The 13,764-nt window shown below is 44.0% G+C and overlaps 1 protein-coding gene across 6 annotated transcripts in view; it reads right to left on the bottom strand.

Moving 5' to 3' along the window:
* Positions 1-8,936: 8,936 nt before the first annotated feature.
* The window catches only part of RERE (arginine-glutamic acid dipeptide repeats), a 534,579-nt gene continuing 529,751 nt past the window's right edge, over positions 8,937-13,764 (bottom strand). For all 6 annotated transcript variants that reach the window (XM_068240704.1, XM_068240709.1, XM_068240707.1 and 3 more), the window contains one exon: positions 8,937-13,001. In XM_068240704.1, coding sequence (XP_068096805.1) covers positions 12,968-13,001 — 34 coding nt within the window. In that variant the 3' untranslated portion in view covers positions 8,937-12,967. The remainder of the gene's footprint in view (positions 13,002-13,764) is intronic.

The raw sequence follows: 13,764 nt of genomic DNA, 5'->3' as shown, positions 1-13,764 counted from the left end.
CACAACACCTTGAGCTATGTAAAGAACAAAGTATTAAATAAGAATATTTAATTCATTCAGATCTACGATGTCTTATTTTTGTGTTAACTATTTTGTGAGCAGTGCGGTTCCCTCTCAATATATTCAAGTACATTCATATGCATATTGTATTCTTACTATATTTAGTTTGCTTAATCTGATTCACTGTAACAAACTGTTTACTTGATGCCTTGCAGCATTGTGATACTATTCATGTTCAATCAACTACTTTCTGGGTTATAAACATAAAAAAATAAGAGGTTGTCCTTCATACATCTGTTATCCTGAGTTTTAGTTTTTTTTTGTCTCTGCACCCTTGGCAGTATAGTTTTTAGGGTTTTTCACCTAAAAACCACAGCAATTTTAACATTTCAGGGAGGCAAGGGTTAATGGGGGGTTATTAAAAAAAAAAAAACCTCACTGATGCTGATCACTCACTAATGCTGTGTTAGTTATCGGAGATCCTCTCACGAGTGATCTCAGTAACTGTAACAGCATAGTGACTGATTCAATGTTTACACACATTCTGAATAAATGAGCACTGTCATTGGCTTTGGCAGTGCTCATTTAAACTTGCAAGCACTTTGATTGGCTTTGTGAACACATGTTCACATCAGCCAATCACGGACCAGCGGGTGCCCGACATGTACGCGCATCCGTGTGCATGCGAACGCGAACAGCAGATAAATAAACAGGAGTTGCTTATCTACGCCCCTGTGACTCAGGTGAATTTTAAAGGGGCGTAAATAAGCGTGGCAGAGGTTGCTAAGTGGTTAAAGGACAACTGAAGTGAGAGAAATACGGAGGCTGCCATATTTATTTCCTTTTAAAAAAATGCAAATTGCCTGGTTGTTCTGCTTATCCTCCGCCTCTAAGAATACTTTCAGCCAAAGACCCTTAACAAACATGCACCAGATCAGGTGTTTCTGACATTGTGAGGTCTGACAAGATTAGCTGCATGCTTGTTTCTGATTTTTTTCAGACACTATTGCAGCCAAATAGACCAGCAGTGCTGCCAGGTTATAAGTATGGTTTAAAAGGAAATCAATATGGCAGCCTCCATATTCTTCAGTCGTCCAAGTCCTTTTAAGGCTGCAAAGCAACAAAATGTGAATAATTTTAAGGGGAGTATTATTTTCTTTATCCACTATATTATACGCTCATCCAAAGGCTTCTCTTGCCTGGGGCACAACACTCCCCATAGCACATCATACTTCCAAGATGTAGCCCCATTTTGGGCTGTCTATTTTTTGTAAAGTCATTAATAACAAGATCGATCAGTGCTACACAAGTTATTTTAAGGACTATTAAATTACTTTTTTATATTGATTTTAATCCAACTATGCTTTACTAAAATGGACAGGAAATTAAAATGTCATTTTGACTGTGACGGTGCACCCCATCATCCTGCAATAATATGTTACACAAAGCAGAAAGTAAAGTTCTAACCAACCCAGGCATCAGGCTTACTATAGTCCGTTTTTATTCTGGCATATTTCTTGCCTAGTACACACGATGAGATTCTCAGGCAGATTTCCTGCCAGATAAAGTTGCATTATCAGCCCAAATCTCAGAGCTTTGGGACCAACAGAACAGCGCTGTGAACAGAGCTCTCTGGTTGCCTGATTGAGATCACCTGACTAGTGATCCTGAATTCTTATCTTTAACCACTTGAGGACCTAGGGCTTTCTACCCCTTAAGGACCGGCCACTTTTTTTTCCATTCAGACCACTGCAGCTTTCACGGTTTATTGCTCACTCATACAACCTACCACCTAAATGAATTTTGGCTCCTTTTCTTGTCACTAATAAAGCTTTCTTTTGGTGCTATTTGATTGCTCCTGCGATTTTTACTTTTTATTATATTCATCAAAAAAGACATGAATTTTGGTAAAAAAATGATTTTTTTAACTTTCTGTGCTGACAGTTCTCAAATAAAGTAAAATTTCTGTATACATGCAGTGCGAAAAATGTGGACAAACATGTTTTTGATTAAAAAAAACCCATTCAGTGTATATTTATTGGTTTGGGTAAAAGTTATAGCGTTTACAATCTATGGTGCAAAAAGTGAATTTTCCCATTTTCAAGCATCTATGACTTTTCTGACCCCCTGTCATGTTTCATGAGGGGCTAGAATTCCAGGATAGTATAAATACCCCCCAAATGACCCCATTTTGGAAAGAAGACATCCCAAAGTATTCACTGAGAGGCATAGTGAGTTCATAGAAGATATTATTTTTTGTCACAAGTAAGCGGAAAATGACACTTTGTGACCAAAAAAAAAAGTTTCCATTTCTTCTAACTTGCGACAAAAAAAAATGAAATCTGCCACGGACTCACCATGCCCCTCTCTGAATACCTTGAAGGGTCTACTTTCCAAAATGGGGTCATTTGTGGGGTGTGTTTACTGTCCTGACATTTGGGGGGTGCTAAATTGTAAGCACCCCTGTAAAGCCTAAAGGTGCTCATTGGACTTTGAACCCCTTAGCGCAGTTAGGCTGCAAAAAAGTGCCACACGTGGTATTGCCGTACTCAGGAGAAGTAGTATAATGTGTTTTGGGGTGTATTTTTTACACATACCCATGCTGGGTGGGAGAAATCTCTCTGTAAATGACAATTTGTTAATTTTTTTTACACACAATTGTCCATTTACAGAGATCTTTCTCCCACTCAGCATGGGTATGTGTAAAAATACACCCCAAAACACATTATACTACTTCTCCTGAGTACGGCGATACCACATGTGTGGCACTTTTTTGCACCCTAACTGCGCTAAAGGGCCCAAAGTCCAATGAGTACCTTTAGGATTTCACAGGTCATTTTGAGAAATTTCGTTTCAAGACTACTCCTCACGGTTTAGGGCCCCTAAAATGCCAGGGCAGTATAGGAACCCCACAAATGACCCCATTTTAGAAAGAAGACACCCCAAGGTATTCCGTTAGGAGTATGGTGAGTTCATAGAAGATTTTATTTTTTGTCACAAGTTAGCGGAAAATGACACTTTGTGAAAAAACACAATTAAAATCAATTTCCGCTAACTTGTGACAAAAAATAAAATCTTCTATGAACTCGTCATACTACTAACGGAATACCTTGGGGTGTCTTCTTTCTAAAATGGGGTCATTTGTGGGGTTCCTATACTGCCCTGGCATTTTAGGGGCCCTAAACCGTGAGGAGTAGTCTTGAAACGAAATTTCTCAAAATGACCTGTGAAATCCTAAAGGTACTCATTGGACTTTGGGCCCTTTAGCGCAGTTAGGGTGCAAAAAAGTGCCACACATGTGGTATCGCCGTACTCGGGAGAAGTAGTACAATGTGTTTTGGGGTGTATTTTTACACATACCCATGCTGGGTGGGAGAAACACCTCTGTAAATGACAATCTTTTGATTTTTTTACACACAATTGTCCATTTACAGCGGTATTTCTCCCACCCAGCATGGGTATGTGTAAAAATACACCCCAAAACACATTGTACTACTTCTCCCGAGTACGGCGATACCACATGTGTGGCACTTTTTTGCACCTTAACTGCGCTAAAGGGCCCAAAGTCCAATGAGTACCTTTAGGATTTCACAGGTCATTTTTGTTTCAAGACTACTCCTCACGGTTTAGGGCCCCTAAAATGCCAGGGCAGTATAGGAACCCCACTAATGACCCCATTTTAGAAAGAAGACACCCCAAGGTATTCCGTTAGGAGTATGGTGAGTTCATAGAAGTTTTTATTTTTTTGTCACAAGTTAGCGGAAATTGATTTTAATTGTTTTTTTTCACAAAGTGTCATTTTCCGCTAACTTGTGACAAAAAATAAAATCTTCTATGAACTCACCATACTCCTAACGGAATACGTTTGGGTGTCTTCTTTCTAGAATGGGGTCATTTGTGGGGTTCCTATACTGCCCTGGCATTTTAGGGGCCCTAAACCGTGAGGAGTAGTCTTGAAACAAAAATGACCTGTGAAATCCTAAAGGTACTCATTGGACTTTGGGCCCCTTAGCGCAGTTAGGCTGCAAAAAAGTGCCAATCATGTGGTATCGCCGTACTCGTGAGATGTAGTATAATGTGTTTTGGGGTGTATTTTTACACATACCCATGCTGGGTGGGAGAAATACCTCTGTAAATGACAATTGTTTGATTTTTTTTTACACACAATTGCCCATTTACAGAGAGATTTCTCCCACCCAGCATGGGTATGTGTAAAAATACACCCCAAAACACATTATACTACTTTTCCTGAGTATGGCGATACCACATGTGTGACACTTTTTTTGCAGCCTAGGTGCGCTAAGGGGCCCAACGTCCTAATCACAGGTCATTTTGAGGCATTTGTTTTCTAGACTACTCCTCACGGTTTAGGGCCCCTAAAATGCCAGGGCAGTATAGGAACCCCACAAGTGACCCCATTTTAGAAAGAAGACACCCCAAGGTATTCCGTTAGGTGTATGGCGAGTTCATAGAAGATTTTATTTTTTGTCACAAGTTAGTGAAAAATGACACTTTGTGAAAAAAAAAACAAAAATCAATTTCCGCTAACTTTTGACAAAAAATAAAATCTTCTATGAACTCGTCATACACCTAACAGAATACATTGGGGTGTCTTTTTTCTAAAATGGGGTCCGTTTCTGGGGTTCCTATACCGCCCTGGCATTTTACGGGCCCAAAACCGTGAGTAGTCTGGAAACCAAATGTCTCAAAATGACTGTTCAGGGGTATAAGCATCTGCAAATTTTGATGACAGGTGGTCTATGAGGGGGCGAATTTTGTGGAACCGGTCATATGCAGGGTGGCCTTTTAGATGACAGGTTGTATTGGGCCTGATCTGATGGATAGGAGTGCTAGGGGGGTGACAGGAGGTGATTGATGGGTGTCTCGGGGTGGTTAGAGGGGAAAATAGATGCAATCAATGCACTGGGGAGGCGATCGGATGGGGGTCTGAGGGGGATCTGAGGGTTTGGCCGAGTGATGAGTAGCCCACACGGGGCAAATTAGGGCCTGATCTGATGGGTAGGTGTGCTAGGGGGTGACAGGAGGTGATTGATGGGTGTCTCAAGGTGTGATTAGAGGGGGGAATAGATGCAAGCAATGCACTGGCGAGGTGATCAGGGCTGGGGCCTGAGGGCATTCTGAGGGTGTGGGCGGGTGATTGAGTGCCCTAGGGGCAGATAGGGGTCTAATCTGATAGGTAGCAGTGACAGGGGGTGATTGATGGGTAATTAGTGGGTGTTTAGTGTAGAGAACAGATTATAAACACTGCCCTTGGGAGGTGATCTGACGTCGGATCTGCGGGCGAACTATTGGTGTGGGTGATCAGATTGCCCGCAAGGGGCAGGTTAGGGGCTGATTGATGAGTGGCAGTGACAGGGGGTGATTGATGGGTGGCAGTGCCAGGGGGTGATTGATGGGTGGCAGTGAGAGGGGGTGATTGATGGGTGGCAGTGACAGGTGATTGACAGGTGATCAGTGGGTTATTACAGGGAAGAACAGATGTAACTAATGCACTGGCGAATTGATAAGGGGGGGGGGGGGTCTGAGGGCAATCTGAGCGTGTAGGCGGGTGATTGGGTGCCCGCAAGGGGCAGATTAGGGTCTGATCTGATGGGTAACAGTGACAGGTGGTGATAGGGGGTGATTGATGGGTAATTAGTGGGTGTTTAGAGGAGAGAATAGATGTAAACACTGCGCTTGGGTGGTGATCTGATGTCGGATCTGCGGGCGATCTATTGGTGTGGGTGGGTGATCAGATTGCCCGCAAGGCGCAGGTTAGGGGCTGATTGATGGGTGGCAGTGACAGGGGGTGATTGATGGGTGGCAGTGACAGGGGGTGATTGATGGGTGATTGACAGGTGATCAGTGGGTTATTACAGGGAAGGACAGATGTAAATAATGCACTGGCGAATTGATAAGGGGGGGGTCTGAGGGCAATCTGAGCGTGTAGGCGGGTGATTGGGTGCCCGCAAGGGGCAGATTAGGGTCTGATCTGATGGGTAACAGTGACAGGTGGTGATAGGGGGTGATTGATGGGTAATTAGTGGGTGTTTAGAGGAGAGAATAGATGTAAACACTGCGTTTGGGTGGTGATCTGATGTCGGATCTGCGGGCGATCTATTGGTGTGGGTGGGTGATCAGATTGCCCGCAAGGGGCAGGTTAGGGGCTGATTGATGGGTGGCAGTGACAGGGGGTGATTGACGGGTGATTGACAGGTGATCAGGGGGGATAGATGCATACAGTACACAGGGGGGGGGGGGTCTGGGGAGAATCTGAGGGGTGGGGGGGGTGATCAGGAGGGGGCAGTGGGCAGGGGGGGGGGGAGATAAAAAAAAAATAGCGTAGACAGATAGTGACAGGGAGTGATTGATGGGTGATTAGGGGGGCGATTGGGTGCAAACAGGTCTGGGGGGTGGGCAGGGGGGGTCTGAGGGGTGCTGTGGGCGATCTGGGGCAGGGGGGGGGGGGAGAAAGTGTGCTTGGGTGCAGACTAGGGTGGCTGCAGCCTGCCCTGGTGGTCCCTCGGACACTGGGACCACCAGGGCAGGAGGCAGCCTGTATAATACACTTTGTAAACATTACAAAGTGTATTATACACTTTGTATGCGGCGATCGCAGGGTTAACATCCAGCCGGCGCTTCCGTATAGCCGGCGGGATGTTGCGGCGGGCGAGCGGTGACAGGCGCCGGCGGAGGATCGTGTCACGGATGACGCGATCGCTCCGCCCATGCCCTTAAATGGACCGCCGCCTTTGGGCATGAGCTGGTCCTTCAGGGCTCCACTTCCCGGCCGCCTCTGTGCGTTAGGCGGTCGGGAAGTGGTTAAAGCCCAACTGAACCCAAAATGTAAGTTTGTAAATTGTGGAAGCACACATATTACCAAGTGTAAAGTATAATTATTACTTGCTCCACTGCATTTTCTAATTTTGAAACCTGTTATAGCTAGTTACAATTATTCGAAATTGAAAAAGCGTTCTGAAGCATTTGGAGGATAATTTGAATGTGAAGTTATGTGGACTGAAGAAGGGGGTGGTTAACCCACCCCTGTAGCTGCCACTGTGCACTGCATGCCATGCTGCACACAATCTCACTCATACTTCCTCCAACTGTGGAGGAAGTATCACAGAGATGGAGTGTGACGGAGTGCAGTCCACAGGGGTGGCAACTAGGGTGGGTTAGCCCTCTCCCCAGTCGCGGTCTGGACAAGTTTAATGTTCTGTTCCAAATGTTTGGGATCGCTGTTCTGATTTCGAATGATCATCCCTAGTTATAAGCTGTGTATATGTGTAAGCTCTACACTTATTCAGACAGTCCCAGGCCCCACCATTGAGCCTCCTTCCTCTATAAAAGTATGGTCAGAAATTAAGTTTTCTGGGGACCACGTTTGCATGAGGACATACAGCAGGCTGTGCCAGTATATGGTAGTTATTGACAGACGCACCCGCCAATTTCTACTTCATAAAACTGAATTTGGATCAGGTGGACGGCAAGTTGTACAAAGGAATATGACAAAGTTATTTGAAACCAAATTTCTAAGTACCATAATGCTTGGAGAAATTGTCCTGGGATGGACAGCAGCTCGGTACCTAAAGGAGAGATGTTTTGCATCGCACATGTGGGTGATATGAGGGAGATTTCAATTTCAAGGCTTTGAGTGAGTAAGGCGACCACTGCTGGTCATTTTCAAAAGTTCCACCTCAAAAGGAGGCACTCTGGATTTTCCGAATGGGTACTTGGTCCACAAGACTCAATGCAAAATGGGATATGAACCTTTTTTTTTTATCAATAATGTGTACCTTCTTATTCACCTCCTTTTAGCTTTTCTTTCCTATTTGTATTTAGATTTCCATTATCAGTGCAGAGAGGTTTGCATTAAAAATGATTTAGTAATTTGTTGTATTTGTAATTATAAGGCCTGGAACCCACTAGGAGCGCTTTTCTGAGCACTTTGTGATTTGAAAAGCTCTTGGTAATGTAATGCTATGGGTGTGATCCCACTTGAGTGATGTGATTTTATAAAAATCCCCCGTAGCATTCCATTTAGCAAGAGCTTTTTGTCAAATCAATAGCGCTTTGAAAAGGCTGCTAGTGGGTTTGAGCCCTAAGGGAGGCATCCTCCTCTTTAGGTTGTTTGCAAACACCTAGGGGTGGGACTCCTCCCAGTATATAATGATCACACCTGATATTGAATGTTGAGCTATGACTTGGGCTCAACACCACATAATCTTGGTTGTACAGATTTACCAAATCTATGTAGTATAAGGGCCAACACACTGAAAATACTTTGATTGGATAAGCTCTTACATGAAAGTGGTCAAATTTAACAACCAAGATTGTATGGAGTGTGTTGAGCTTTAAGGGCTTACTACTGCCTAACGTGTCAGCATTAACTGTGATGTCTGTATTCTGGATACAACTATCAATTTTGCCCAGTCTGGTCCAGGCGGTTCATTTATGGCATTTACTGAAGGTTTGGTTTACCTGGTCCAGTCTCCTAGAGGGGGAGGGTGGTAGACTACTTCTTTGAATTTTGTGTGAGTTATATAAATATATTTTTGTTTGTAAATAAACATTTTTTTTTCTTTTTAAAAACACGGTTAAATTCTTATCTCCGAAAACTGCTCTGTGGCTTTGCAACTTCTCCCTTGCCTAACTGTCTCCCCCAATAGCTCGGACCACTCTGGATGCTGCTGCATGTACAATCAATGAAGTAACCTAAATCTGGAAACAGGACAGCTGATTTTTTTTCTAGTGTTAAATCCACTGACAAGCATACCGAGGTTTCACAATATATATATATATGACAGGTTCCATTTGATACATTGCATAGTAAAACTGAGATCTCATAAATACCTGAGAATGTGCAGAAATCCTTACTGCAGGTTTATATGCGAGTGTCCTGTTAAAAGCAAGTAATAAATGACAGTAGCAGGTGACACTGTGGTGTAGCTTGCTTTATTGTTTATGTCCACAAATATTTCCAAAAAAATTACAAAATACTCAAAATGGAGAAAACACAGAAGTCACGAATTTCTGGGTTTCTACCCCCATGGCAAACTACTCCTATATACATTAAAATTTTCAAGATATATATAGAAATGGAGCAGTCTGGATGTACATTCTGCTAAATGGCGCCATGAAACAAGTAGCTTTACAGTTTTCTTACACACTGAACGAGGTACGTCCGAAAAAAATTACAAAAATAGGAAAGAACGAAAACAAAGTGGAGTGGTAAAAAGAAACGAAAATAACCAAAAAAGACAACAGTCAACTTTCTTTAAACTCTTTTTCCTGCCAGCACAGCGGGAGACCGTGTGTCACCAGGCCTTATGGCAGTAAACGGTCTAGCCCTTTAGTGCTGGGGAGGGGCCTAGTGCACAACTCAATGCAGGGTCTCCTCAACAGGCTACACACAAAACAGCTGACAAGGGCAAAGCAAGTCAAGCACCCAGACACATGGAAGAGGAAAGGGGGAAAAATCATTGCACATATAGAAGATACAGCACATTGAAATCTGCAGATATATTTTTCACTGTAGTGAACTGTAACTTTAACGGTTATAATACTAGTGCTATATTGTCTACCTTAGAGAATTCTATCTTTGGCTGTCCAGCTGCTGGTAGAACGGAACCTGTGATGCTTTCAAAAGAGATGGTTTCTGACATTCAAGGGTACAGTTTAGGAAAGTGTCTCTACAAACTTCAGCGGTCTCCAGGGTCAACACTGAGGCATTTCATAGTGCTAAATACTACTTCAGGTGCAGCACACAATGTCTAATGCTACATGTAACATTCAAAGCACAGTCAGCACTGAAGGAAATGCCAATGAACATTGCCACTGGCGCTGAGCAGAGAGACAGATATTGAATTACCAGAGGTGATATTTTATTCTTGTCTAATCCCATTCAGAGTTAGAAGACTCCTTACCAGTGTGGTGGCAATTTAAAACAAAATCAGTGCTTTCACATACAATGGCCATCTACATTGGCTGTCACTGAAGACAACCATTTCCTCCTGGTGCCAGCACAGGTCTGGAGAACCAGCACTCCATCACAGGATAGAGGAGCAGCACTAACCTCTGCATAACTTGGAGGTCCTTGACCATCTCATCTTACTGTCCACTAAAGGGAGGTGTAAGGCTGAATCATCTGCCTGCAGCAGTCACATAACAGCTACTGTGAATGTGCTGAACATGCTGCATCACTTTTTGCCATCGATGTCACTTCCTAAACATGACTCCTATAGTGCGTTCAGCAGAACATCCATTTAATTAAGTGGAGGATCTTCTTATAGCGCCACAGCTAGGTAAAAAGCAATGGGGTGCTGAACTTACCAGCATTTAGGTATTTAGCACGTGTCAGTGCTGTAATGTACTTAAAATAGAACCCAAGGTTAACCTCGGGTCAAAAATAAAATCCTTTCCTAAAGAGAGGAAGGCACTGGTTCTTCCAGAGGCTTTCCACGCCGTCCTCCTGCACATTATGACTGCGCTCCTGTTCATGCATGAGCGCAGCCTTCCCTACAAGCCACTCTGGCTTACTGCGGAGGCGTGGCTATGCTTATGCTTGAAGAGGGGCGTGGTTGCGAGCTTGGAATCTGACAATAGCTTGTTGGATTCCTTTGGGGTGGGGGGGGGTGGGGGGGGTGGGGGGGGAGGGGGGGTGGGGTCTGCATTTGGCATGGTGTACCGAAGAATGGTGTGGGAAGCCTCTACAGGATCCAGAGGCTGCCGATCTTCTTAGGTGACTTTTGACCCAAGGTATTTTGACTATTGACGCAAGGTTTGCCTTGGGTACATTTAAAATCTCTATTTCAGGTTGCAGTCATGTATTGAAATTGTACCCCTGCACAAGTATGGCATCTATACTTTGTGGTTAGTACATTGCAGTCAAGACTGACTTCCTGTCTTCCAGCATGCGTATTTAGCTGTGCAGACTAAGAATCCTTGTTACACTTTCTCAATGGCTGGGGCTAATACAGTGATTGGCATCAGGCACTGACACTCTAAATGTGAAAGTTTGCTGAATGTGTCATTACTTTATTTTGAACAACCCCCCCAAAAACCCCAAACAAGCTGTAATGTTTGCCATGAATCCTTGCAATGTATAGAGGTGAGCAGAAGAAATTGCCTTTTTCCCCCTCAGCAAAAGTGAATTTTCACTTTACATCCTCTAATCCACATTGTACATAAGGAGTGAGCAGGACAAGAAATTTCTCCTTTTGGTGAACTGCCTCCAAAGTTTCTATGGAGGACACATTCATACCCTAGGGTCAGGGCTCATCGGTAGTACTGCAAGAAAGGTTTAAGAAGCACAGGGTTCAGGAAGAACCAAATACCTTGTCATGATTGATCACATAATCAAACTGTTGACTATATGCAACTTGGGACATTTTGAAGAGTGGTCACATTTTTTTCCCCCAGTGTTACTGATTGAGTTGAGACAGCTGTACATGAAGTGGATGGGTGCTTGACTGTAACTATTACCCTTGTGATGTGGCGCAGCCCTGAGATGCTGGTCGCCAAAGCATTAACAGTCGGTACGGCAACAGAAATTCCCTGATTGGGGAAAGAGCTAGAAGACTCTATGGAAGAGAACATTCCTCAAGAACTGGGCATTGGCTTTTGAACAACCATTTGCCAGAGAGCCTACCATGTTCGATCGTCAACAACATGCAGCCAAGAACCCGCCTGCTAGAACACCATAGGTTAGAGATGCAGTTACTAAGTGTACCTTCCTACTGCTCACCTGCACACCTACAGTCCCTTATATGACAGAGGCCTGTCGTTAGGGAGGACAGTGAGCACAAACAAAAACAACAAAAAAGGACATAAAATAAAAAAAATAAGAGCCCAGGTTAAATAGAGTCTGTACAAATAAAACCCTTGGCATTAAGAATAGCAGGACCCCAAAAAACACTAAAATATAGGAGGCTTTCCTTATAAATTAAATAATAAAAGTTCTAACCCTGCAGAAACTTTAATGCTATAAAGTGAAGATACGCACAAGCCCGTGTGCGTCTTACTTCTACAACTTAAAACGCTGTAGCCCCTATCTACAAGTGAGACACGCAAACTCAGCATAAACAGGAAAGAAATAATAAAAAGGGGGACCCAAACTCTTCAGAGATACAGAAAAGCCTGGAGTGTATTTGACATGGAGTAAAATCAGATTCTTCCTCTAATGGACAATTAAGAATGTAGATTAAACAGGCTCAGACAAGGAAACACGGAGTAAGAAAGAAGCCATGAGAAGATGATGAAAAGAAAAACAAAACATGGGTTTGCTATTTGGGCTTCACCAACAGATCCTCGGTAAAGGTTGAAGTATCTCTGTTTATACTCTCTAATCTGTAGCCCCTTTGCTGCCATAGGCTTAATGTCACAAGATCCAGTGGCAGTTAAGAGGTTGATGCAAATTCACAGGTAGTAACTGCACTGCAGGGACAGGAAAAAAAAGAAAGAAAGGTGTTTCTGCTAAAATCTTTCCTCCAGTCTGTGCTTGTAATGTATTTACAGGATGGATGCAGACTGGGGCAACTCTGTACAAAGAGACTGGTCTCCTGCTGATATCACAAAATGCAAGGATGGATCAGGATTGCAGCACGGGAGACCTAGGAGTGCTGGCAGAGTATGCGGTTTTCCTTGTTGCAAGTCTCTGGCTGTGTGCACACAGTGAGTGTATGTTATGGGGTAGCACCTCTGAAGCATGAAGCTGTCAATTGTCCAATGCTGTCCCCACTTCTCCCTCCATGCCTGCTCCCCTCCCGAGGCTGGGGGAAAAAATGGTCCATGCAGGGGGCTGCCAGTGCTTCTCTGAAAAGTCTTTTCTTTTTACAGATGAAAAGGGGACTATATGACAAGTCATTAAATACAGAAAGTATCTTGCAGCCTCTGGGGACCCGTTGTATGGAGCCTGACTCTCCTAAGGGAGCCGGAAGAGAGGGAGATGTCCAGAGTCACCCCTTTGTTACAGCTGCTTGTCCCCTTCTTTCTTCAGACGACTGGAAAGAGAAAAGAAAAGACATTAGGCTGAGAGGATGCAGGGCAGGAAACACCCTATACATTTTTACACTTGGTATGATTAAAATACAAAAAATTAAATCAACATAGAAAACGTCCCCATTTACATTAGTAATGTATCCATACCTTAGCAATATAAGCCCCTTTCTGGGACCAACAGAAAGTTGATATAATTTCCTGATTTTGTATTCCAGCCACAAAAGCCAGCAGTGGAAAGATAAGTCCACACAGAGTGGGGCTTCAGCCAATGACTTGAATGTTCCTAGAATTGACGTTTTCTGGCGAATCTGTGTGTGGTCTCTGAACAGGTATCTGTTCTCCTAAAGTGGGAGCATTATAACAAAGAGTGCTTAACCTCCCTGGCGGTAAGCCCGTGCTGAGCACGGGCTATGCCGCGCAGGAGGATTTCTCAGGCCCTGCTGTGCCGATCTGCATAATTTTTTCTTTGCAACACGCAGCTCCGATTACCCGCCGCCGCCCCCCCCCCCCCCCCAGACCCCGTGCGCTGCCTGGCCAATCAGTGCCAGGCAGATCGGGACTCCCAATGACATCACAACGTCCTCCAGGAAGCCCTCCAGGAAATCCCGGAGGCGATCGAAGAGAGTGGGGGGATGCCGCTGCACAGCGGCTATCATGTAGCGAGCCCTGGGCTCGCTACATGATTAAAAATAAAAAAACTAAAAAAAAACCTGCTGTGCTGCCCCCTGGCGGTTTTTAATAGACCGCTAGGAGGGTTAACATAAC

This window comes from Hyperolius riggenbachi, chromosome 6, assembly GCF_040937935.1.
Source record: "Hyperolius riggenbachi isolate aHypRig1 chromosome 6, aHypRig1.pri, whole genome shotgun sequence".
NCBI classification, from domain to species: domain Eukaryota; kingdom Metazoa; phylum Chordata; class Amphibia; order Anura; family Hyperoliidae; genus Hyperolius; species Hyperolius riggenbachi.
The sequence above is the reverse complement of the archived record's forward strand: the minus strand, read 5'-3'. Positions and strand labels throughout refer to the sequence as shown.